The sequence below is a fragment of the Aedes aegypti genome, chromosome 1, assembly GCF_002204515.2.
Source record: "Aedes aegypti strain LVP_AGWG chromosome 1, AaegL5.0 Primary Assembly, whole genome shotgun sequence".
Lineage (NCBI taxonomy): Eukaryota > Metazoa > Arthropoda > Insecta > Diptera > Culicidae > Aedes > Aedes aegypti.
In genome coordinates, this window is record NC_035107.1 from 12,246,609 (window position 1) to 12,274,590 (window position 27,982).

The 27,982-nt window shown below is 35.9% G+C and overlaps 1 protein-coding gene across 1 annotated transcript; it reads right to left on the reverse strand.

The window, feature by feature from the left end:
* Positions 1-290: 290 nt before the first annotated feature.
* LOC5564257 (splicing factor 1) lies at positions 291-27,891 on the reverse strand. Its single transcript, XM_001648559.2, has 6 exons — positions 27,677-27,891; positions 15,868-16,292; positions 15,527-15,685; positions 14,981-15,056; positions 1,803-1,955; positions 291-1,712 (listed from the first exon to the last, which is right to left on the reverse strand). Exons 1-6 carry the CDS (start codon positions 27,781-27,783, stop codon positions 533-535), a joined length of 2,100 nt encoding a protein of 699 aa, XP_001648609.1. The 5' UTR covers positions 27,784-27,891; the 3' UTR covers positions 291-532.
* Between the last annotated feature and the right edge of the window lie 91 nt (positions 27,892-27,982).

Sequence of the window (27,982 nt, forward strand, 5' to 3'; positions counted from 1 at the left end):
TCCGCCTCAACATGGCCACCCATTTTTCCACGCCTATTCTTGTGGTTTAGCGCAGCCCTGGTGGTGGCTAGTGGCACTATCATCGTCCTGATATACAACAATTTTGGCTGCGTTTTATTTTTTTATTTACGAAACTGCACACGACAAATCCCACCAACACTAGACATCACACTGATACTGGTTACAACTTGTCAGATTTTCCACATAAGGCTGTACAACTCTATCGCCCAGGAGGCACTATAAGGGGCACAAATATTTCGGTATGGTTTAGGAATTGAAAACACATTCTGAACTAGTCCTAAAATGAAGGGTTCTTTGTTATATTTAACGCTAATTCTAACAGTGTATTCGATCTACCAATTAACTAGGTTCCGATAGAGCAAGCTTATCCTTTTGATTCAAAGTTGTGTAGGAATTATTTGCGAAACATAATCGTATCATAGTTGGTATAATAGTAAAAGCATTATGCAATAGTCCCGACGAGAGAGAGAATCGTGGCTTACCTGCTGGATTCCAGTAAGAGATAAAACGCTTACGACGAAGGTGGTGGCGGAGGTGGAGGAGCACTCAGCAAATGAGCCGGCGGTAACCCGACTGGCATGGGCGGTGGCTGAATGAAGCTTGTTCCGGGGGCTCCACCTGGGGGCTGCCACGATCCTGGTGGCATGAGGGGTGGCGGACCTCCAGATGAGCTACTCCCACTCCATGAGGGCATTCCAACGGGAGAAGTTCCCGGTGCCAGGGGTTGTGATACTCCGGGAGGCGGTGGAGGATAGCTTTGTGGGTATCGTGGTAGGGGAGCTGTGCCCGGTGGGAGAACATCCGGGCTACCTCCAGGTGGGGGAGGTTGCTGTCCCCAGGACATCAAAGGGGTAACTCCTGGGGGTGGTGGAGGAGGAGCAGGAATCGGGGGCATGTTCCATTGACTCATCTGCGGGGGTAGAGGCATGGGGGCTGTTGTGGTAGGGGGTGCTGGTGGAGCCGCATGCGGAGGTGGGAGATGCGGCGTTTGCATGAGGGGACGTGGAGCTTGTCTGGGTTCAAACACACCGTACGATCTGGAGAAATTCGAATTTTGCTGACTGTTCGACTCTGGTGGCGGTCCTTCGCCAAGTTCGGCCATCAGGCTCATGTATTCTTCGTCGATCTTGGCCTGGTTGTTGCTTGCTGGTGGTCCACCTTGTCCCGGACGTTTGCTTCGGCAATCCTTAGCAATGTGACCTGCTCCACCGCAAGAAGAACACACAATGCTAGTTGTAATGTTAGGTTTGTCTGGGCAAAGCCAGGTCTTGTGTTCATTGGAACCACAATTAGTACAACGAGGACCATCGGTTTCACGCAGAGTTCCGTTCAGCTGGGCCAGTTCCCGAAGTTGCATCCTGCGAAGATCGTTATGTCCCTCCGGTACCTCGATACCTTGGCGAATCACATCCTTGATACGATCCACAGCCTTCTTGACCGCTTCCGGATTGCTGGCCGTGATGAAAGCATGAAGCGGTTCGTCCTCTCCCGGAAGTGGTTGACCATCTTTGCGTCCCACTTTGCCTTCCTTCACGGATCCTTTGCCACGGATGATAATCTTGGCACCGGTGTCTTTTTCCATAGCTTTCAGAGTGTTACCACGCGGCCCAATCAGCAAACCGACGAAGTTGATGTCCGGATGCTCTTCTTGAGGGATTAGCACCTTATCGCTGACACGAATAACCGGTGGCCTGTTGCAAACAGAAAAAAAAAACATAGTAAGCGATGAACGACTCCCTAGCACAGACTTCACACCCAACGTCCGACCCATTTCTACTTACTTGTAATCCGACGGAGGTTTAAAGTCCGGATTCATGCATTGCATCCGCTGGATCAGCTGATGGCGCTGTTCTTCCAACTTTTTCCGAGTGCGGAACTCACGGGTGTTCAACCTCTTGCCATCGCTGCTGTAGATCGGCTCCGGGGACGGCGATCTGTGGATGATTCGGGGAAAAAGAACAGAAACGAAACACAAAAAAAGGAGATGAGACGCTTGCTCTGGTAGCTTCAACTAGTGCAATATGCTTAAATTATAGGTAAAGTTTTGATTATTTGTCGTTATTAGCTGCGCTTTGGTAAAAGAACGTGGTCATTAGAGCTTCGTGAGTGAGATATATTTCCTGTATGGTAAAAACGATCATTAGTTTGACCTGCTAAAATTCGAATTAGTTATCGTTCAATGTGGTTTCGATAATGAGTCCGCCTGCTAGAACCTACAAAGTTTCTGTTATTTTACTGCAATTGAAATTTTTCGTTAGCTAAATCTCTGATTAAAACATGAGCTGTAACGGTAGAAATTCGTAATTAATTCCTGGTTTGTTTGTCTCGCCTTGTAACAACGACGATAACAACACGCAAACACACACGGCTGAGGGGGAAAGAGAAAAAGAACCATTAATCACATCTCTGTACGGTTTTCTCTCCAGATCAAAAAGACGGAAAAGGGGTTACTGAGTGACATTGTGACTGTGATCATTTCACACGCGATCAAACAGACGCCGCCATTCATTCGTCAGTCAGTTTCAGGTTTTCTCACTACTGGTTCTCTCCCGTTCTTTCCGCTGGTTTCAAGTGTCACACGAAATATGAGCCACTATCCACCGAATGGCTTGTCTGTGATCCGACTGAAAACTTACTTTCACTGTGCAGTAGTGCGTAGGTGGCAGGGCTCGGGCAGAAGATTCAATCTTCCGGGAATTGTCGGGGGCCTTACAAAAGTTAGCATTAGGTTTTGATTATTGTTGTAACGCCGAGACTGAATTCGGTTAAAGTCTCAACATTTCGATTATAAATTCATTACAATGGTCAAATCCTGAAAATGGAGTCGATTAGTGTCGATGATTCGTTCGTTTACCATATCTCACTGAATTTGTCTGGTACGCTTGATGCTGACGACTACCGCGATGCACAGCTGATCCACAGCTCTAATTTGGACAATCGCTTCAAATGAAAAACTCATTAGTAAGGGACCTTTTTTTGGGATTACACAGATTATGAATTACTTTGTTCCCTAAACCTACCACTAATTGTATAATCTTGATAATAAACTTACAGTGAAACCACTATGAGTCGATATTGAAGGGGTCATCGACTCATGGAAATGTTGAATTATATTTGAAAGAACCATGAAAGCAATCCAGATATTATCTTTTAATTATAATCCTATTTAAACCCATGAGTCGAGTGTTGAAATATCGACTCATGGAGGTTCGACTATATGAGTTACAACAAATCATAGATCAGTTCGTCAATGTGCTATTAAACTGTTATTGATTCACAAATTATGTACGGTTCATGACTATGAGAGCATTGTCATTTCCCACAAAGTGTGGGATAATCGACGTTGTGACTAAACTTCAAATTTAATAATGAGATCTGCTGTTTTGTATTCAAATATCAAAGTAAGATAACTGCGGGAATAGATAATTTCCTGAATCCAAATTTTAATCTCGGGAGACAGTATCATATGATGCTGTTTGGTTTACTTCTCTTTAGATATTCTGCTGTCTACTCTTGCCGAGTAGAGAGTTGTGTGTAAATTTACAGATTACTTAGAGCAAATATAATGTTGTACCTATTAACAAGAAGTAGAAACAGCGTAATGTGTGTAGATTTACAATTCACTCATTTGCTTTAACACAATGCATTTACATACCAGTATTGTTCGAATATAGTTGTGCCAATCCTTCTGATATACTTGGGTTTAGATCCCCTAGTTTAACTGAATGTTCGCCGGCATCGCTGAATGCCGTACAAGCTTTTGAATCTTAATTTAAGGTGCCTAGAAAAATTTCAAATCTAGAATAAATGCGACCTAAGTTTATTTGATTAGTATACTATGTTATTATATTAAACTCAAGAGCAATTGATCGCCATGTTGGCAACATTAAGGTCGAATACCACTTTCAGAACCTCTGGTATAAGGAGTGTATCGAAAAGTAGTCGCAAACTTTCAAAACAGTCTCAAAAATATTGGGCTGAACCTACAAACAATTTTTTGATCAGAAATGGTTTACAATGTATTTAAAAATTATGATGCGGGGATATTGTTTCAATAAAGTGGCATTTTGTATGATAATTTTGCAAATTACTAAAAGATGTCGATGAAAATCTTGCACACCTCTGAAAAAATTGATATGTTAATAAATGTGTTAAATTTAGAGAAAAAATGGTTTTTGTTCATGCTAATATATTCTGTGCCACAACTCTCATGAAAAAGTGTAAAAAATATTTTGAAAAATACACTAACAAGCATTTGAGAGCAAATGCAAAAATCGAAAAAAGTCGATTTTTAAAGACCTCGTTTTTTGATTTTTTATTTCTTCACGTTAATGGTAATATCGAACGATTGTAACGTATAAAAAATAGTATTTTGATTGGAAAAGTTTCTTTGCATATTTATGAAGTAACGTAAGCAAAAAATGGTACTCTATATAATTACCGCTCTATATGACAGAGCTTCAAAAGTTGATTATACAAAAGTGGCTTTCTAAAACCGACCTTATTCCAATAATTGGACTTTCTTAGAGCAATAATTTAGTTTTTGAAGTCCGTTCGATAAAACAGTCCACAGGGCTACTGCCCGTCATTCGTTTTGACAACAATGATGACTTTTCAGCTTGCATTTCAAAGTGATAATACTCAGTTTTGATAGTTTATATTGACTTGAAAAAGTATCACTGTACGCGCTAACATGAATTAAGTATGCTGATACTTTTTCAGGTGTGTCAGTGCCAAACAGACTGATTTTCTTTGGTTCGAAATCATGAGATGAATTAGCAACAATCATCAACGACGCGTACACATTTCAATGACAGCCTACTTCGCCTTAAACAGTTTGAATAGGGGAAAATGGGGCAGTTTGGCCACCTTAAGAAAAGGTAGATCAAAGTTTTGGAAATATTATGTAATCGTCGGATTTTTGCATGATTTCCAACAAATTTTAGATCAATGGAATGGAATGATTTCCGTTGTCTCATAAAGTTCACGAATAAATGCATGATTTAAAAAAAATCATTTTTCGAGTCGATTTTTTACCGATGGGGTGATATGAGCACCCTATTTGCTAAATTCGGTTTTTCATTTACTTATTCTTATAAGATTATTTCTGACACATTTTTTTTTTCGAATTGAGTTTATTCAAATATTACTCCGAAGATCTCTTCAAGATTGTTTGGAGATTTTTCACGAACTTTCTAAATAATCCTTCCTAGAAATTCGTTATAAATAACTTCAAAAACTCAATTTGGAATTTTTAAAAGAAATTACTTCGGAGCATCCATCAAGAATCCCTCCAAAGATCGTTTCAGACATTTTTCAATGAAGTTTCAATTTCTCCAAAAAAATATTCCGTTGATATCCCTAAGACCTCCTCCAACCTTTCCGCTTAAAAAATTGAGTTAACGGAATTCCTTCAGGAACTTAATTTTATTAATTTATTAATTTTTTTATACTCAAGGAATTCTTTGAAGATTTTTTCCAGTCATTTATACCGAGATGTCTCCAGAGAAATATCGAGGTAATTTTTCAGATCGTTTTGGAGAATTTTTTTAAAAACATCCGCGTAAAATTCCGAATGAAAATCTTAGAGTAACCTCAGATGAAACTTATGTGAGTTCTAATTATGCCTTGATAAATTTCTACAAGGATCTCTGTAAGACTCCTATATTGTTGATAAAACTCTTCCTAGAATTTTCTTGATAAATTGCTCAGATAATAATACAATTTTTGAATAATGTCCTACAAGACGTTTTGAAGAAATTATTTGATGAAATTCGGACAGAGTTCATGAAAAAACTATCTACGAATTATCGGAGCAACAACTGTAATATTAACTGGTGTGGAACCTTGAATGAAGTATTGAAGAAAACATGGAGACTTGGAAATATGTTTCGTTTTTGATATGTACCGTAATCCGGGGTATCATTGATCAGCGGGGTGACATTGATCGGAATGACTCATCTCATCAAAAGTTCGTATTATCATTTATTGATGAAACATTTCCAAATCATAAATGGTGATTCTCTTTCTTATATTAATAAATAATAAATAAAAGTTAATATTTTACGAAAATTGAGTTTACCTTATGCGTAAATTTGTTAACTTTTCGAAAAAATGATTTTAATTGTTAAGGATGACACTACCGAAGATTCATGTCTCACATAAAATCTGCTTATATAAGCAAGGAAAATGTGATTCTTACTAAAAATGGCATCGTTTACAACGTTAGGTGATCAATGTTACCCCATATCAACTAAATCAAAAAATCGCCTTAAATATTTTTTTTAACATACTTAAATCTTTCAATAAACAAAATACAGTATATAGTCTCGAGCTATGGGTGACAGTACTTGTTTTTTTTTTAAATATAAATTTTGCAGCATTTGCATTTTCAAACGAAATATTAAAGAAACATTCAGAAAAATCATCAATGTTACCCCGGATTACGGTAGATAAATATTTGAACCACAATAATGATTTTTTGATGAAATGCAAGGAAAATACCTTGAGGAAGTTTTGGAGGAACTTAATGAGGAATCAAAGATCCTTCCAGGAAGAATTAGGAAGAAATTACTAAAATTGTTGAAGCATTCCTTGGGATCCGAGAAAAATATTATTAAGAACTTATGGAATAGTCACGTAATAGTCTCTTAAGGTTCCTCTTGATTCTAGATTCACTGCAAGCCGATTAATTAATTGAAGAATTAAATTAATAGAGATTTGCATTAAAATAGTGACCAACTCTAAAATATATACTATTTTATGTACCTTTTGTATATTTAGCTCTCTTCCTACAAAGTTTATTACTATTGTTCTTCTTCTTTCTGGCGTTACGTCCCCACTGGGACAGAGCCTGCTTCTCAGCTTAGTGTTCGTATGAGCACTTCCACAGTTATTAACTGAGAGCTTACTATGCCAATGACCATTTTTGCATGCGTATATCGTGTGGCAGGTACGAAGATACTCTATGCCCTGGGAGGTCGAGAAAATTTCCAATCCGAAAAGATCCTCGACCGGTGGGATTCGAACCCACGACCCTCAGCTTGGTCTTGCTGAATAGCTGCGCGTTTACCGCTACCGCTATCTGGGCCCGCTATTGTATAGAAGACAAAAATATTGAGAAAAAGTTGGAATGTTTTCAATTGTGTTTCATAAGCTCATGTACGACACTCAACTGGAAATGTACTTTCCTTTATAAACATGACAATCTTAAGTTCTGCTTCCTTGTCTAAACATGTTTTATGCTGAATAATTTCTAATGAAAATCATAGAGTAACCTCTGAATGATGAAACTTGTGTGAATTCTAATTATGCCTTGATGAATTCATACGAAGATGTCCTAAGAAACTCCTTTATTCTTGATGGAATTCTTCCTCGTATTTTCCTGATAAATTGCTATGATTATTGAAAAAAACATTCGAATCTCTATATCATGTCCCATAAGACTTTTTGAAGAAAATTCTTGACGAAATTCGGACAAATTTAGAAATTTCTCCATGAATTTTCGGAGTAATAACTGTAATAATTTGTATTGACTGCTGTAGAACCAAAGACACATTAAAGACCTCCATGTCCCTTGTAGTTGCCTAAAATTTTATGGCTCATAAAGTAATATAGAATGCCATGCAAAGTGTACTGCGATCTGTCAAACTTGGGTACCGTCAAACGGGGTAACTTGCAACAGGGGTGAAACTTGCAACACTCCGACATGTAACCGAATTATCGTTTCGTTCAGCATTGTGTTAAATAATTATAAATTATTCCGCCATTTATTGATCTTAGGTATACAATAGAACATTTTGGCGAGGGTTTGAGTATTGTTTCATTTTTGGTTGGTTTGCTGGAGGTGAAAATCATATTACACGTAAAATTGTATGAAATTTATGCTGAAAAACGTTCCCCATACCATATGTCATTCAAGGCATTTGCCCTCAGTTACAGTACTTAATAGTGTACAAATTGACAATATAAAAGTTTTGATAATTTGATGCTTAAGCACTATAAAAATTCAAAAACGATTTTAACTACCCTTGTGGGGTAACTTGCAACAGAAATTTTGATCTCAATTGTTTGATATTTATTGCCGTTTGTTATCGAAAACACATGAAAAGGCAAAATTTAAACATATATTTGTTCAGTGACATTAAAATGATTGTACCTCAACCAATTTAATGCATGTTTGGTAATAAATATTGAAATATTTACATAAATTCATTATTATTAGATTTAGTTTTATTTTCTTCATAATAATGAATAATTATCAGGGTGTCCATTCAAAATCAGTTTTCAAATTCCCGGTTTTTTCCCGGATGCCCAAAAATATAAAACCGGATGACATAATGGTCTTGCGACTTCACATTGCCCAGATATTTCAAAAAAAAGTTGTTATATTTGTTTAGATCTTCAAAATATTCGTTTTCAAACTTTGGAATTCAAAGCAGTTTCTTATAATGAATAATGTTTATATTTTATCCTTCAAAAAACTTAATGCAGTTCGATAACAAAAGAACACCACTGTATTACTGACCAATACATAATAATTTACTGAATTAACATGAATGTATTACTGACCAATGCATTTTAATTAAGATTGTTAACTAATGGAAAATATTAAGTTCCTAAACGATTGACAATAAGAAATAATTACCAGCAGTTTTATAAATATTGCAATAAATAGAATGAGAATAGAGTATTATTTAAACTTCTACCTCGTAGAAGGGTTTTGCAAATTCTTCAGCTGCTTGCTCTTGGATGTTAAATATTGATTATACAGTCAAAATATTTGCAACGGTTCCGTTTTTTTTATACAAACTAGTAAAATTTGTATGACCAAACATTATTTTTATAATTAAATTCTCAAAACGCTGTGGTTTGAACACAGCTTGATTTTCGAAACCGTTATGAACAAACAGATATAAACAGTTTATTGAGAAATCTAATAGACCAACTAAAGATTTTTAGCAAACTTGACAGAACTGAAAGTTTGCTGAAGTTACTCTTTGACCAGGTTTTCGATTTTTTAGAAATATCTATTCAATTTTCTTTTAAAAAAAATCATTTGTATATTCCGAAACCTTTGAAGAAAATGGTTAACAGAGTAAAATAATCTTTCGAAAGGGTGAAGATTGCCGTGCTTATATTAGAAATCATAGAAATTTCAGGGACATTTTGAAAGTATATGAAAACAAATCCGGTCCATTAGTTCTATACTAGTTAAACTCAAAAAAGATATCTGGCAAACAAACATTTGATGGCCAGCTTTCAAAAAAATGACATAAATCCAAACTAGCAGCATTGAAGGAATCCATCAAAGATTTTTCAAAGAATGCCGTCAAGAGCTAAACAAAAATATGCCCAATAATACCTAAGAGCAATTCGTTTTGAAAAACAGTAAGAATTCGGTGAATCTACTGATAACAATACAAAATCTCGTGTAGAACCCTTAATAAGGACTGTGGACTAATTAAGCTAGTAATCCAAACAAACCTTCATAAAAAAACAGTATTAGCATCTCTGCGAATCCACCAATCAGAAATCTTTAATGAAACTGACAGAGATTTCAGTAAAAAAAAACGCTTAGATCAAAAAATGAAATAAAAGGTTAAAAAGGTTTTTTTAACCAACCGCTAGAAATCATTTAGAAATTTCATACAAAATAGGATCTCTTATAAAATTCTCTAAAAATCTCTTATGGAACCCGCTAATTACTTTTTTTCAATAATTTTCCAAAGAACTTTCAAGTATTTCGAGCCTCGATTCTCCTAAGGATTCTAGCAAAGATATCAAGAATTTTACTAACAAAATTACCAGGAATCAATAAGTACCTTGCTAGAAAATTTTCAAGGATTAAATCATATTTCATAAGATGTCCTTTGAATCTGCTCAATATTTCCAGCCAGATATTCAGCAAAGATCTAACAAGAAACCGATTAGAATTGTAAAAAAATCTGCGGAGATATGAACCAATGTTTTTTTTACAGGATTTTGCTAAAAAACTAATTATTTATATCAACTTACAAAAAGTCATGATGCAAAGTGTGCATTGTAAAGCAGTCGTTTCCTAGTTTCGCCCATAATGCTTTTTCCCGGTTTGTTCTAAAATTTCCCGGGTATTTCCCGTATTTTTCGCGGTTATTTGGAATTCCCGGGTTTTTCACGCTTTTCCCGGATTTCCCGGATGGATGGACACTCTGATAATTATAAATATCTGCATAAAAATTAACATGCAGATCTTCCGTTGGGAACTTTTTGCATGAAAGTTATGTCAAAACACCAACATAGACCATTTTATGGTATAAATTTCAAAATGTCGCTTTGGTTTAAATATGTAAAAAAATAAGTTATGTAAAATAAAACCTAAAACACCATTGTATTTGTGAAAAATTGAATTAAAACATTTAATTGGCTTTCCAATAACTCTCAATACTCATGATATGTTAGAATTTCCCTGTTTGGAACACCTATGCAATGCCAATGGAATGGAATTTCGATCGAATTAGTTTAATACTCATAATTCAATCAATAATTATTTTTCTAAGGATAGAGTAGCCTGTTTCTGATTATTGTCATGCTTTTACTGCAGAAAATTATTAAATGGACATATTAACACGATATAGGATAAGTTTTTGGCTGAAGACGGTGTCCGTGTCTTTTTAATAGTGTACTTTAGGTAGCACTGTGTGTTGCATGTTACCCCACATCAGGGGTAGCATTAAAAATGCATATTTTTCGTCTCTCCTGATCCCAGAAATCCAAATACTGATAAAATTAATACCGCGTGGTATTCTTTACGTGGCGATTAGGGTAACAGATGGTTTTTGTCTCATCTGAATCCTCAAATTTTTCATCCATATAGCTTTGAAGTTGAAAATTGTTGCAAGTTACCCCGTTTGACGGTACCTTTTGCACTACCCGAGCAGAAGAAAATAACTACTGAATACCAAATTGAGGTATTCCATAACAGATAATTTCCAATACTACATACTTGAATGAGGTATGAATTAGCCCTGCATAAGAGGTAAAATACCTCAAATAATATCTCAAGCATATTCTACGAACACCAAACTGATAACTAGATCAGGTATTGTAATACCTCAATAATACTTGATGGATTTTCATATAAAAATGAAATTTTTCAATTGTAGTTCAATACCTCCAGCAGACCTCAATAGCTGTTTAATACCTCAATGAAGTATTTTTGATTGTTTTAAGGATTTTTTTCAATACCATTATAATACCAAATTAAGGTATTGACAACTGAACAATACCTAATTTTGGTATGATACCAAAAAATGGTATGCAGTTATTGGGGAGTTATTTGTTCCTCCTCGGGTATCGAGAGACCAAATGCAGTACTAAAAGTGGTACCCAATCTGAACCCAAGTGGGACGGACCCGGTAGAACCTTTAAAGTTTTAAAGAATCCATGGAGATTTGAAAATTTTATTCGATTTTTTTTAGAGGAATGTTTAACCCGAAGCAATCATATTTCAATAAAATACATGAGAAAAGCCGAGAGAAATTGCTGAACTTAATGTTGAACCTCAGGTGGAATTTATCAAGAAATTCTTGGAAGAAATATAATAGATTTCATCTAATAATGCCTGAAGACATTTTTGAGCAATTCTTGAGAACCCTTATGAAAATGCTTGGAATAAATAAAAAAAAACCGCATAGTAATAATTGTAGGATAAATTGAAAAAATGTCGAAACATTTTTTTAATTCTGGAGTTAAACCTTGTGGAAGAACTCCTGTAGTAGGATCTGTAGGAAATCTCCTAGAAGTAACAACTGGAGAAAATCAGTGAAAGGATGAAATACAACTTGTTTTTTTTTTTAAGTTAATCTCTGTGAAAATTACTGGATGCAGTTACGTTTGAATACTCTAAGATTTTCTGGACCAAATTCTTAAAAAAATACTCTAAGCACACATTGCAAAATCGCTGGTAGCATCCATGTAGGAGTTTCTAAGTATTTCAGCAAGAATCTCTGGAGAAATCACTAGAAATCCTGAAGCTTTCCACTGGATCCTAGAAATATATCATCAAGAACTTGTGAAGGTTTCTCTGGAGCCTCTAGAATGTTGCATCTGGATTCACTGCAAGCAGATTTATGTTGAATGATTAAAAATCATAAAAAAATGCAGCATCTCAAGAAGCATATTGGTTGCGGCACAGCGGAATTTTTTTTTTCATTGTAAAAATTTTTGTTACAAAAAGGATATATTCTACTATATAATACTGCTTAAAATAATTTCCCTGAGTGTTGCCAAAATTCCCTGATAATTCCAGGTTTTTCCTGGTAGTAGACATCCTGGATCATTAGAAAACCATCCGAAGATTCTTTCAGAAATGTACAAGAATGCCTCCCAAAATTCTATAAAAAAAATTCAAAGACTGTTCTAATTCTTCAAGGATGTCAAGAAAATCTGTAGGATAATTTTATTAGAAATTCTTGGAGGCATCTTTAACCAGTGATTCTTCCATCGATTTTCCTAGGACATTCTCCAAAATTCAACCAATAGTTTCTCCAGAGATGCCTCCCAAAATGTCTAATAAAGTTGTGTTACAGATTTTCTTTAAGATTAGGAAGTTCTCTCCCGTCTGGAATTACTTCAGAGATGTCTCGTGAGATTTCCTACGGTGCATTAATTCTTGGGGATTTCTCAAGGAAGTCTTCAGTCTACATTCAGAGAATGTATCCAGGGAACGATAAAGAAATTTTTCTATAAATTATAAAATAAGGCCCGATTTCTTGTGGTGAATTTCCATAAGGGGTTTCTATGTATTTCCATAGTCCATTTACCTGAGTAAAGGCTTCTCTGGAGACTGTAGAATTTTGCAACAGGATTCATTGCGATTAGAATACTGAAGTACGAGACTATAGAGACCTTTCATTAACCTTTCGGTCGGCGCGCGAATTTTTGTAACGCGAGTAGTCGCGCGTTGTACTTTGTACAACACCCTTGGTTTTGCGAATAACTCAGGAGTCTGACCACTTAGAAAGATGACGTCTTCGGCAAAGTTGTTCAGTAGCTCAAGGGCTACTATTATTTTAGCCAAGAAATTCGGGATTTTGCCACTAGGCGGCGCTAGTCAGCTAAAACTTTTGTATCGTAGATCTCAGGATCCTGACCTCTTAGAAAGATGGCGTCTTCGGCAAAGTTGCTCGGTAACTCATGGACTATCATTGTTAGAGCTAGTTGATTCAAAATTTTGCCACCAGGCGGCGCTAGTGAGCATAAAACATTTGTTTCGCAAATATCTCAGGAGCCTGATCACTTGGAAAGATGGCGTCTTCGGCAGAGTTGTTCAGTATTTCAAATTATTTCTTTGTTTAATGCTTAAAGTTAGAGATTTTGTAAAACAATGATAGTTCCTGAGCTTCTGAACAACTTTGCTGAAGGTGCCTGTCTGAAAAGTCAAGATCCTGCAGTATCCGTAAAACAAAAATTTTATGCTCACTAGCGCCGCCTGGCGGCAAAATATCATATTTCTTGCCTCAAATAATGATAGTCCTTGAGCTACTGAACTACTTTGTCGAAGACACTATCTCTCTAAGTGGCCAGGCTCCTGAGATATCTGCAAACAAAAGTTTCATGTACACTAGCGCCACCTTGTGGCAAAATTTTGAATCAACTAGCTCGATCAATGATAGTCCTTAACTTACTAAACAACTTTGCCGAAGACGCTATCCTTCTAAATGATCAGGATCCTGAAATATTTGCAAAACAAAAGTAAAACTTCCATGCCCACTAGTGCCACCTAGCGGTCAAATTCCGAATTAAATGCGGTACCATCAGATAACGCTTCACCTCCAGAACAACTATACTAAAGACCCTAAGTTTCTATATTATCTGGATTTTGAGATATACCGATTTAAAACTGTGGTTCACTCGAACCGTATTTAGTGCGTTCATTATTATGCGACGTTCATGTATATTTGCTGATTTTACCGCATTATCAAGGGTCATACTGTAAATAAAACCGTCGAGTATTGTTCTTAAGAAGATTCTTGAGGAATACATTTTGGTTTGTCGATAGATATCTTTATTGCAAAATGATAGCATATAAATCACAACTGTTGTACAAAGTACAACAGCGCGACAGCCCGAAGGTTAAGAATAGACACTTTTTAGAGGCTTGCATGAAGTATATAACAAGTCTCTAAGAAAAGACCTGCTACCAGTCCTGTAAACTCTTGCCCTACCAAAACTTTTTTTCGGACTCGATTAAATTTATAAATTGGAAGCACTATAGGATCTCAAACTGTTTCCAAGATGTTCTTAGCTAATAAATACAGTAGATTCCTTATGGGCGTGCAATAATTGGCAATCTACCCTATACAAAGTTTCAAAAATTTGGGTGCAAGAACGACAACACAACACTGGTTGTCGAGAAATTGCAACATATGTTGCTGTTTGAAATCCGTTCTAATTAACCAATTAAGGGCGCAGGATCCGTCATTGATTTCGGAATTTTCAAAAGCAGTTATCTCGTTCAAAATCAAGAAAATTTACAGGAAAATGTGTTCACTGTATTCTATTCGCCAACCGAAACACAGTGAACACATTTTCATCGAATAATATTCAGTTTTGAACAGAAAAATTGCTTTTGAAGTTTCGATGATGAATCATTACGATGACGGAGCGCCGAAGTAAGTCCTTTTAGAAATGAAAAGTTTCAAACCTTCAAAGAGATTCTTAGAGATAATCGACTCCAATGCGAATAATGTCTTCGGCAACGTTATTCTTGGCACCAATAGCTGCTTGCTATTGAATTTACTCATGTGTTTCAAAATAGTTTTTGTTGTTCATCAGCGCGTTCTACTTTGATATTTGAATTCAAAAACCTTGTATAAAGTGTTATATACCCTGAGATCTAAGAAACGGTGTAAAAGCTTCCTAAAAATGCTCCGTGATATACTTAATCAATAATCGAACAAAGTAACAACTATCAAACCTTTCTTCCGGATTCTGCGGTATCATCAGGTCCCCGGTGCGTAGCTTCCGGCTGATTTCCTCGATCTGCAGTTGAACTACCGAACATGTGCCGGAAACAAGAACGAGAGAGCAAAAAGAGATTAGATCGAGGGTAAACCCCCCGATGTTAGATTAATACTGACAATTGGCGGTTTGTGGATGATAAGGTTTATCTATTGAGAGCCGGAAACGACAAAAATGATGCAGGATCATCGATGCTTGCTGAAACTACTTACGACGGTGACCCTTGTCTTGGAACCGCGAAATCGCAAGCAGCGTCGTTGGGAGCTAAACCGATGAAGCTGAAACGCTGTAAGCCGAATAGCAATGTCTAGTTCAAGATTGTTTAGGGAGAGAAAGCATGTCATGTCATTATTGCGCTCTTGAGACTCTTGGTTGCTTATCTGATAACGTTTTTCGGGAGTTGTTCCGTGTAGACCTCCGTTCGATCGATTCCTTCGGGTAATTTCCGTCAACCTAGAGCTGTAACGAAATGGAATATGGTGCATTGCTTTACTACACTCACCTAAATAGGCTTCCTGCTGGTCCGGCGTCATTCCAGGGGGCAAAATCGTAGGCATTCCAGGAATGAACGTTTTATCGTGATCTCCACCAGCCCAACGCGACTTCTTCTTTCGCCGACGTTCAGCATCATCCCTGCTGCTTCCACTTCCACTCGGACCATCTGTTGAACGAAAAATATTGTTAGATTCTGAGATGAAAATCTTGAAGAACCTGTGAAGTGGTCGCTTAATAATCTCTGAAGATTTTTGGGGCATCTAATAAGTAATTTTAGATACCATATTCGTTAAAATAGAGAATTTAGAGACCTTCCGTCAAAAAATAGGCACCCCGTCCACAACTCACCTCTTCCCGCTTCCGACGACTGGCTGTTCTCGTTGTGAGCCTCCAGGAGTGCCTTCTGCGCCTGAATCTGCTGCTGTTGCTGTTGGATTTGCTGCTGCTGATTATAACTGTTCAGCAATTCGGCAAAGCTCTTCGCATTCGCAGCCGTAGACATCATCGACTCAATTACACTCTGCGTAAACTCGATGCCCTTGTAATCGTAGGCGCTCTCCCGGTCATCACTTTCCCGGCCACGATTCGATCGATCCGAAGCTCGACTGTTTCCTCGGTCGTAACGCTCACGTTCCCTCGAACGCCTCCGGTCCCTGCTGCGGGATCGACTCCGACGACGTCGATCCCGGGATCGGCTTCTGCTCCTTCTCCGATGGTCACGATCCCTTTCGCGCTCCCTGTCCTTTTCGCGATGCCGGCTCTTGGAACGAGATCTGTAAAACAGAGTATTTACAGTTAATCATAATCATTCATCATGACTAATGGTTGTGATTCATTTCCAATCATTGCAAAATTGGGTTTTAATCAATAATCATTAAAATTATAATCATAAAAATCACTACATTTTTTCAGTAATCTTAATCTTAATAAGTCAAACATCAATTAATCTTCGAACAAAAATTAACAGATTCGGGGTCTATTTATGTATAGCTGTAGTAACCGCAGGGCTGGTAGCAGTCAGGCAACAAAATATTAGTGACTTTAGTGACCAAATTGATCAAAAAAGTGACCAAAAAGTGACCTAAACGTGACTTGAAAACTATAAGTATTGGTCATAAAAATGACTACAAATAAAATACGTTATATGTATATATTTGCCAATCTACTTGTAAAGCGAATTTAGAATGTATTGATTGTCACACGCAGAGAAAACAATTTTATATATAAATGAATTCTGTATGGATTCATCATAAAATATATATTTTTTGCCGACCTATAATTGGTTTTCATTGTTTCAACAACACTGCGAATTTGGTTCAATTATTTGTTGTTGATTTTGACAACCGCGTACAAAACAGTTTGAAAAGTATAATTTTTGTTTCAAAAAATATAATTTTTGGATTAAACAAATATAACTTTTTTTTTATGTTTCACTTGGTGTTTGTAGATTCACTCTTAGTTTAAACTTTCGGGATATAAAGGGAAAACGAAACTACGTGTGGTTTCTACCAGATCACAGAATCTTCTGCTGCTGGATATATTTTCGATTCGTTCTTAGCCTACTCAAAAATCGATCGGCTTTTCGGCCGTATAACGACAGGGGTTGGATCATTTTACCGAACGCGCTAGATTAGATTTGTACGCGGTACGCTACACTTTTGTTTTAAAAAAGATGTTTTTTGTTTTGAAAAATTTGTTTTTAAAACAACATATTTTTCTATTTGAAATCAAAATTTTGTTTTTGAAACAACGCAATGTTATTTTTTGAATCAGAGTTTATTTTGATTATTTTATTCGTTTAAATTTTAAATACATTTGCATTATTTGACATTTGTATTTGTAAAAAACTTCGATAATTTTTATTATTTTTCTAAAATTTCTAACATACCAACGAAATAAAAACGTTATTTCATCATATTTCTGCATGTATTTAGCATTTGCTGATGACTACACCTAAAACGAATATGTGTTTCATTATTTATATGATTTAATGGAATATTAATAGACGTAATTACCTTCGCAATCCCTCAAGCTTTAATTCTTCAAATTTGTTTCCATTCACAATGTTTGTGGGTGGACTATAACTAAGAAAGATTTCAATAAAAAATGGAAACAAAATAGAGAAACAATGAAAAAACTTACTTTTATGTACCCGGTATGTTAGGCTCACAGTTATTTAACACGTTTTCACTTCACAAAAAAACAATGGCGTTTCACATTTTCAATAATTTACATTAAGCAAAACTAAACATTAGGCTCAACAAGAATTATCATTGACATGAATGCATGTTACATCCAAAGTGATGTAGATTATTGTTTATTCAAAAATAATTAAAATAATTTCAACTCAGTACATCCAGTTGTATTGAACTGCATATCTTTTTGGAAACAACAAACAATATTATTATTTTGAATAACTGATAATTTTTGCGTACATGAATGGTCAAAAAGATTGCGCATTTGAGATTTCACTTGACTCAACACTTTTTTACGAGACAAACATTAGCCTAGTATAAGTTACTATGTTATACTTCGGATTTTAGTCGAAAAAAAAACGAAAAAATCGAATACCGTAAAATGAGATGTTAAGGGATGACATAAAATTTCAAGTAACTTCTAGTATGCCAATAATTGAACAAAAGACAACCCTACCATTCTCTCGTCGTGTATTTTAAAAGCCAAATCCAATGATGATGATCCTATGACAGATTTCTGAGATAATCATGAAAATGTGCAATTTATAACGGAAATGCAGAATGGGATGTTAAGGAATTTGAGTTCGTAAATAAAACCATAGTTTGCCAACAACATCAAAACACTATCTTTTTGGTCAATAAGTTTAATGTTCTCATTCAATTTCATAGGTTATGTTCAACCCTAATCAGATAACACATCAATTTTATTGAACTTGGAACTCCTACAAACGTAAACCTTTTTTTTTAACTGCTAAATCTTTCATTGTTATTAATCCTATTCGGGAACTATCAATACATCGTAAAATTGTCTTGAAATGACCCATATATTTGCCGTTTACGAATCCTAAAAGCCGTGTAGAGCAACTTCTTCAATAACCTATCATAAGGATAATTTTAGTAAGCTTTGAGTTTAAATGGGAGAAATGGCCAATTTGCCCTGGAAATAAAATACTACATTAAACAACGTATTTACATGCAACACCCAATGGCAGGCTCGGAAAAAAACTGAAGAAAAGTGTTCCAATATGGAGCGGAAATCTAACCCACACTATATAAGGACTGTTCATTTAAAAAAGTGGACACCTAAAAATTAGCATTTTGGTGTAAAAATTCCATAAAAACAAATTAAATTTTGTTTCAGTGTGATCTCAAGTGTTTATTTTGACAGCAGACAAAAGTTGACATAAAAAAAATTATAAATTCTAAACGATGGGTCGAATTGACATGGCGACTCTCAATTTTTTTCTGCACAAATGGTGTACAGAAAAACTGCCGTTCCGAGATTTGGCTTAAATCGCGAAGTGTCCAAACTTTATTTTTTCAACGCTGTGCCAAAACAGATATTTCTGACGACGTACGATACATCCCAACAGAAAAATTTGGGAAAAATGATTTGGTATGGCAAGCAATTTGCTCCTGCGGTATGAAAGTACTACATATTTCACGACGGGTTCAATCAACGGCGAAAATTACAGAACTGAATGCATTAAAAAATGGCTTCTGCCCATCTACTGAAAGCATACCATGCCTCCATTGTTTTTGCCAGACCTAGCATCGGCTCACTATGCTTCAGCTACTTTGGAGATGCTCAAGAAGGAATAAGTCGAATTTGTAGAAAAATGATCGAATCCATCAAATTGCTCAGAACTACGCCTGTTCCCGCGGATACGATCCGGTAGGGAATAATTATTACGAGAGAGATACGTTCGAATTCACGGTTTATTTCAGACTGACTTGATACATAGTATTTCGCCCTATATATAGTCCTTCACCCTATTGTACTTGCATAGAATATTCTCGATATGCATTGTTGCATACAATAATGAGCTGTGTCTAAACTGTTATACAATTGACGGATTGAATATTCTCGAACTGTCAGACAATGACACAATGATAGATAAACAATAACAATGCAAATTCAATGTTTGGATCTGGAATGATCTGGATGGTGAGTAAATGTTGTAATTAATATTGATTGTCTTCTAATGGTTTGTTTTGTTTCAGGTATGTTCTATTACTATGCTCTACAGGTAAGTATTTTCAGTGGTGGAAATGAGGAATTTGATGTGTTTGTGGCCGGCAGCATGAGGTATGCTGCGTCCATTGGTGTGGTGCTGTATCAGGCACCCCGGTGGCTTGCTGCTGGCCTGAACAACGCCTCATTGAAACATATTGGGCAATAATCAAACGGTATCCTAAGAAGGATGGAAGAGAAGCAAGCTCCATCGTTTTTTTTTTTCTAGAAAATGTGGTCAGCAGTTCAAAAAGCAGTTCGAAAAGTTCCGAAAAAAGTTGTGCAGAATTTTATGGGAGGTATCAAAAGAAAAGTAAGAGCATTATCCAGCAATGCTCAATAAATGTTCAAATTTTGATGAATTTGATCGAAATTACGTTGATTTCCATGTATTTTAGGTAAACTCATGAATTTGTTCGAAAATAAACAGTTTACTGTAAAAAAACACGTGTCCACTTTCTTAAATGAACAGTCTTTAGCACAATGCGCTTCGTGCCCGCCCACACTGGGGCAGATCGCTGTTTTCGACGGCCAAAACCTCTAGTACTCTAGATATGCACCCTAGAGGTTTGGTGTCTTCGACAAAGTGTTTTGGAATAACTTGTACTATATTTTGACACATTCATATTTGATCTAGATAAGTAAAAACTGATCTAGATCAGTTTTATCTTTTGATAGGAGCGTCCTAGCAAAAAACTTTCTTCTGCAAAGTTGTTCATTGAGGCATTTTTGACATTTCTTCAGAAGACACTTACACTCTATCACTGACGTGGAATACGATATATGACAATTTAGTTAAAACTTTTTGACTGTTTTCGATTTTGACCCTTTTTTCATAAAAAAATTATCAAAATATTTTTTCCTTAAGTATTAGAAGCTTAACTATAACAAAGTAAATTTACATCAGTCACTAGCAAAATTTTCAGATTTAGGGTAAATCGCCAAATGTTGAACGGTTAAGATAGACGTTTTTATGCTATTTGATTTTAATGGAAATTCTGATAGAAAGGTTGCTTAAAAAAGCATTCAATACTGTAGGCGATTGTTTAACATTATTCCTGTTACATTTTTTGGCACTGTAATGTCCATTTTGAAATAAAAAAATATATATTTAGAAAGATAGTTCTATACCCAATTGTTGAACGCATACATAACCCATCTTATCCTAATGTTGAACGATTATCGCCAAATGTTGACCGTTTTACTCCCGTATTCATTCAACTTGCATGTTTGGTGAGGACAGGGTAAGGTCCGCGAAGCACTTTCCCTGACTACTCTGGGCTGAGACGGAAGTGAATCGTCCCTTTCGGCACTTCATAGACTTTAGCGGCTTCTCTTAATGTACATTACCTTCGACATTACAGCATCAATCGCGAGATTGAGTTTATACTTCGGATAAATCGGCAGCCGATGCGTAATTTCAATCATGATGTAAACAAACAAACGGTAATGACATTGATGCCATAGTGAAGATAGTGAAATTCGAAAAAGATTCAGGATGTAGCCAGGGGTGCAATTAATTATACTTTACTGAATTGCGTTTTTCATCATTGAAACAGACACCATTATAGGATTTTTTATAATAATTATTCAACAGATATTTAAAGCAATGAACAATACTATATTGTATAATGCAACATTCCATTTGAATATAGGTGTTTGCTACGAAAATTAAAAATCTGGCAATACTGTTGATGAAACCAAGACGGTCATGTTATGCTAGTGTTCAACAAATGGAAAATGTACGTGAAACGAAAGTGCAATTGAAAATGTGTTTATGTAATTAATAGGTACGAGTAAATTGTACGGATGTTTAGAAAATAACTAAAGTAGACTTTTACTGATATCGTGAATAGGTGCTTAACCCAATAAACGTAGTATGTTTTACTACACAGCTTATTTCAGCCCCAGCTTAAGTTTTTTTCTAAGAGAATTGCAATTTTCGTTTCACCTATTGATAAAAAATTTCAATCAATATTTTGTTTAATAAATTAATGTGCTAATTAAATTTATTGTGTCCAATAGTACAGCTAACTTACAAAATAATATGTATAATTTATTGAAACTGTTTGAAAATGGTTCAATTTCCTGTTTTAACATGTTTTTTTACAGATCGTTCTACATTTGGGTACCGTTCAACAATTAGCGAATTACCCTAATTATATTTTTGGTAAAAACAGTCTAAAAATAGTGTTTTACAAAATCCAGGATAACTCATGAAGCGACAGATGGCGGCAGCTAATTTTTTGTATACGACTAGCCAAGAACATAAGTTTCATTGTCGCGAAGAAAGAAAAGTGGGGCCATGTGGGGCTTTTTTGTTGTTGTGGTTTGAAAACCTGATGAAAATATGTTTAAAAATGCTTATATTTGTGAAACTTTTCATGAATTTATATTTTTCAAATGTATTTCTGAAACATATTGCATGTTGACGAAGTGTTTTCTAAACTGGTATTCCAATAAACTTTTAAACGGAATTCAAGATAATTTGTCCCATATGTGTATCTACCTATCCTTTGATTTTTATTAGAGTAATAGTATTGTGTTCAATAAAAGCCATATTATACGATACCAGTTTGGTGATGACTTTTTCAAATCACTTCGTCAACACGCAATATGTTTTAGAAATACATTTGAAAAATATAAATTCATGAAAAGTTTCATAAATATAAGCATTTTTTAACATATTTTCATCAGATTTTCAAACCACAACAACAAAAAAGCCCCACATGGCCCCACTTTTCTTTCTTCGCGACAATGAAACTTATGTTCTTGGCTAGTCGTATACAAAAAATTAGCTGCCGCCATCTGTCGCTTCATGAGTTATCCTGGATTTTGTAAAACACTATTTTTAGACTGTTTTTACCAAAAATATAATTAGGGTAATTCGCTGTTTTAACATATTTTCATCATGTTCTCAAACCACCACAACAAAAAAGCCCCACGTGGCCCCACTTTTCTTTCTTCGGGACAATGAAACTTCGTCGTTTGGTGCGTAGGACGCGAATATACAACAAACGCCTGCTTCTTTGAGAAAGGGGTTTACAAGGAATGAAGAAAAAGTTGTTCGTTAACTTTTTTGGAATGACGTTGGTTAGTCATGGTCATAGTTGATGACGAGACAACGATCTGCTAGAGTTATTCACCCTCATTCTTGTTTAAGGCGACGAATCTTGTGAGGATTCATTTGAACGACTTTTTATGTGATTACAAAGATTTCATTTTTATAAACAGAAATATGAGATTTAAGAAATTTCAGGAAGCATTGATGAGTTGAAACATCTGGATTTATATAAAATTCAATGAACCCTTGAACTTTGTAAATCTTCAAATATTTTCGACCAATCAACTTTGGAGAAATTTCTGAGGGGTCCGACATTTCTTTGAAGATTAGAACACATTTTATGATCATAAACGCTGAACTTTATTAGGAAGTGCAGAAATTTTAAAAGTTTGAGGAAATATTGAAGCCCTTAGTCTACAAATACTTTTTTTTGGACTCGAAATAACTGCAAGATTTGAGAAACCTAGGAATGTAAGACAAACTTCAAGTTGTTTCTGAGCTAATAATAACTTCATAAATTCAACCACTAATTCCTTAAATTTAGCTCCGAAGGCATTACAAAACAAATGATATTTTTTATAGAAATTCCTGCACTCTTGAAAGAATCTCAGAAAGAACTCTTTAGTTCCGGAAAATGTCATTATGGAGTTTCTAAATAAATTTCTAACAAATTATGTCAGATAATCAATCAAATCCATGAAATGGAGAATTTCAAAAAAACAAAACATCGAACGCAACCCCGGAAGAAATTTGAATAAGGGTGATCGGAATAAATGTTGTAGTATATTTATTGGTGTGAACCCTTAAAAAAATTCCTAGAAAAGCAGGAATCAATCCCTGAGCGAATTTGGGTATTTCTGAGAGAGCTCTCAATTTCTGGAATAATCCCGGAGGAATGTCGGAGAAATTTCTGGGACATATCGTTGATGAACTCATCAATCTAAATGAAATGACTGGAAAAATCGGCGCAGGAACTCCTTAAGGAATTCTTGTAGAGTTCTCTAAAAAAATACCCTAATCAATTTTATCAAAAGCTCTACAGTGAAACGTTGAAGATTTTCTTGAACGAACTAAATAAATCTTGTAAAATTTCCTAGAATACGTTACTATTGGAGAAGAGAGGATAATTTGGTAGATCTCTGGAGGAAATCTTGGAATAGTATCTGAAAAAAAAAATCCGAGATAGGGTGTTTTATGTTGTTACTATGTGAAAGCGTGTTGGGAACCCCTGTTATGGGCAAACCTATGGGACAGGGGTTATCAACACACTTTTTCAGGGTCGTTTCATTTGGTGCTCCCGGATAATTTTCCCAACTATATTTGGTGGCAAGGCGGACAAATACAATACAAAATGGCGGAAAACAAGAATTTCTTTACATTAATAATTTTGATAATTCAGTTGAGGTTAAGAAGGCCATACATTGAAGTTTTATTTCAAGAAAAACAGGGAAAAATAGTGAAACTGTTTCTTTTTTAATTTTAACTTTTTATTTTACAAAACTAGCGCTCACCGTTGCGGCCGATCGTTGTCTCCGTTGGCATGCATAGTTGACACAGGAAACTCCATCCGGCGGGTACAAAAAAGGATCATCTTCTTTTTTCCAAATCTTCTTCTTTTCTTCTCAGGGTGTCACTGTTCTGGTTCACTGGTTCGAGAACACAGTGTCGCGAGGTCGGTAAGGCCTTTTGTAGCGATGGCCAAGTTCCATGCCCTGGGAGTGGTACAAAGCGCGCGCGTTAGTGGCCAATCAAGCGAGCATGCACCAAATGGGCCGGACAACCACAGATTTGACGGAATGCCATTGTTCACTCTTCTTCTTAAATTTGTCCGGCCGGCCACAATTTCTTTTGAACACAATCACTGCAGTTTATTGTTCACCACTAGCTCGCTTGATCACTGGGCGTACGTTCACGATCACGAAAAACTAGCGCGGTTAGAACTAACTGAATTGTCTGTGGTGCACTTTTCTAACCGTTAGTGGTGGGTTTTCGATGATCCGTACTTTTATTTTAAATGGATTTTAGTGTTAAGTTTTAGCGGCATTTTAACTGTGGATTTTATATTCTTAACAACTTTTAATTCGTAGTTATATGATGTAGGTTTTAATATAGTAATTTTAAGGCTTCAACAGAACTCTACTATCACTATAGCGCAACTACGGGGGAACTACCGCGGTCAGTATGGTGACGGACTAACTCGCGGACCGACACTATTTCGTCACTCCTCAGGACTTTTCGAATTACAAGAGAGCTTCACCCTAATCGGCGGCTCCTATTTATAGTTCAGTCAGCACATAAACCCGAACCTGCCCCATCATAATTAGTGCCGACATTCATACAGGCATGATGACGAAGATGATGATGATCGGACACGATGAAAGACGAAGCTTGACGGATCGATGACGCAAAATCTTACACACTAACATTAATATGGTTGAAGCTCTACACTAAATTACCCATTTACTCCGACAAATTTGGCTGCATGCTTTGCCTTGACAATTCGAATTCCCTAATCACTTGTTTTCCGCATATAATAATATTTTTGTGAATAAATATGAAAATATGAAAAACAATCTATAAAAATAAATAAACAATCTAAGTAAATAAATGAACAATATAAATAAATAAGTGTATATGAAAAATATATATTTTTTAAATAAATGTTTAAGTATATGAATAAATAAATGTATAGAAAAATAAATAAATAAATAAATAAATGAATGAATAAATAAATAAATAAATAAATAAATAAATAAATAAACAACCGTCGGAGTAAACACAAACAAATATAAACAAAGAGACTTCAACCATTGTACTGCTAAATGCAAAATATACGTCACTCAAACACTAATAAAAGTGGAGACAGACATTTATTTTCACATTTAGACATTTAAAATATTCACAAAACAATATATATTACATAAATAACAATAATTCAGTGTTCTTAACCTTCAACTGGCCTTGCTAACAAATATTTTATTGTGACCTCAAAATGAGCGGTCACAATGTATTTTGGACAGAGCGTTACGCGTATATAATTTGGCCACCTCCATTTGGTTTTGCCGTAAATGGCTAAATTACGCGTAACGGTCTGTACTTTGATCACCCTATTTCCTGTGAAAATCACTGAGGATAGTTGCGTTGAACTTCTTGGAGAAAAATTTGGATAAATTCTTTTAATTATGCGTTAAGAAATCTCTGAAAAATACAAACGAATTTGTGTTATATTTCTATGAGAATGTCTGAAGGGATGCCTGGAGGAGCTCCTGAAAGTATTCCACAAGAAATTTATGATGAAATCTCCTGTAACTTTTCTAAAGGTCCTATGTGACTCACAGATTCTCTTCTTCCTCGCTCTCTTGCAATTATAACAGTGCAAAACTAAAAGCTTTTGAGAAGTTTCTTGTATTATAAATCAAAATACAATGCCCTTGGCAAGCGCTTCATACAAAAAACGCTACAAAAGGGGTTAATATTGTCAGGTTAATATGACTCAGTTATTGATGGAAGAAAATGTGAACAAAGATAGCCTTTAAATAGAAACCAAGAAGAGATTTGCTACTAGACCTGTACACAGCATTTTTTTTAAGATGTATCTTGCAGAAGGTCGCTTCCAAAATTTGTAACAAAGCAAACCAAAACTTGTAAAAAGTTCAAAAACTAATAGGTTATCGTCACAAATAAATAAACATGCATGCATACATACATACTAAAATTTAATATTAATCTGAGACGAGACTCGCGAAGACGGTTTTCTTTTTCTGTGGTTGCTGAGTTTTTTTTCTTATTCCACTTGGTGTTTATACCAATTATGCGCAAGCCGTTCAAATCCTCACATGAACCTCTCAGCAAAAAATGATTGAGTTTGCATCACATCGAATCATAAATAGCCGTTTGATTGAAATTTCATGCCAGCAAACGTAACAGACATTAGAAATAATTTATTTTCTGCTTAGATTCATCAGCAACTTTGGAAAAAACTGCTCCGCTGACTGAGGTTTTCAATAACAATTTACTTTGAACACAATACTTTTCACTTTTTCAGCCATAAAAACGGTGGGCTGCATTTGACGTTTTACATTCAAATATGATTCTTTATTCTTTATTTGTATACTTTCAACTGATCTAATAATGATCTTATTGAAATTTTACTTAGAGCTAATGACACAAATACAGAGAAACAAATCATTACAATCTTGATGAAAGCCAAACTGAAACTATTTAAACTATTAAACAACATTACATAACATTCATTCAGTGTTCAGCTATGGGCCAGTATTATAATTTCGGGTCCCAAACATAATTATGAAATTCTCTGAAGCAAATTCCCGTTGGCCAAGTCGATGGAAGTAACGCCAATTCCTTGAAACGAGCCTCGATCCCAACTTTGAATGAGACGTACGGCATAGTCGATGGATCTTTCCAGCGCTGGAACGTTTCGTGAGAGGGGAATCTGGGCTGCATATGACGTTGATATTTTTCCTCTTCGCGAGTCTCTCTCAGATATTAATATCAATTTGGAAATTTGGTTATTTATTCTCACTGAAGTTTAAAACTAAAAGGTTGTCGTCAAAAATTGGAATAAAATAATCATTAGGAACTCTCTTCTTCTCCTTTCTGTTAGCTCACTGTCAAAGTAAGCTTCAAATGGATGGCACAGCAATCGCTATATTGCCAGCATGTTATTAGGAACTCTCAGGGAACCACCAATTCGTTTAGTAAACAACAAGAACTGGTTGTCGCAAAACCACAACAAAAACGACTGAGCGTAACGTAAACACAAGCGACATAACCTCAACCATCGCCGCAACTCGTAACGCCCCCCATCCCGACCGGGTGGCGTAGCACCACGCCCTCCGGAATGGGGCCCACTCGCCCTCTTACCTGCGACGATCCCGATCTTTATCGCGTGATTTCCCGTGCGAATGGCTGGACTCTCCATCACGGTCCCGGTCACGATCGCGGCCCTTGTCCTTCGGTCTGGATACCATTTTCACTGCTTGGGAAGCGGTTTTTCCGGCACTTTATTGCAATTTTTCACCAGCACGGGAAATTTACGACGCGCACTCTGCTGCCAGAAGGAAAATTTTTGACAGCTGCGCAGGCGTTACGGCGCGGTTTGACAGCGGTTTGCCTCATCGGCCAAAACAATTTTGTGCACACTGAAATTTGAACTGGGAAAAGAGAATA

Excerpts from the sequence above, each read along its gene's own strand:
- LOC5564257 (XM_001648559.2), bottom strand. The coding sequence starts at position 27,783 with ATGGTATCCAGACCGAAGGACAAGGGCCGCGATCGTGACCGGGACCGT. Across the intron at positions 15,686-15,867 it reads GTCGTCGGAAGCGGGAAGAG|ATGGTCCGAGTGGAAGTGGA; the intron begins GTGAGTTGTGGA and ends TTCGTTCAACAG. Across the intron at positions 15,057-15,526 it reads CCAGCAGGAAGCCTATTTAG|TTCAACTGCAGATCGAGGAA; the intron begins GTGAGTGTAGTA and ends CATGTTCGGTAG.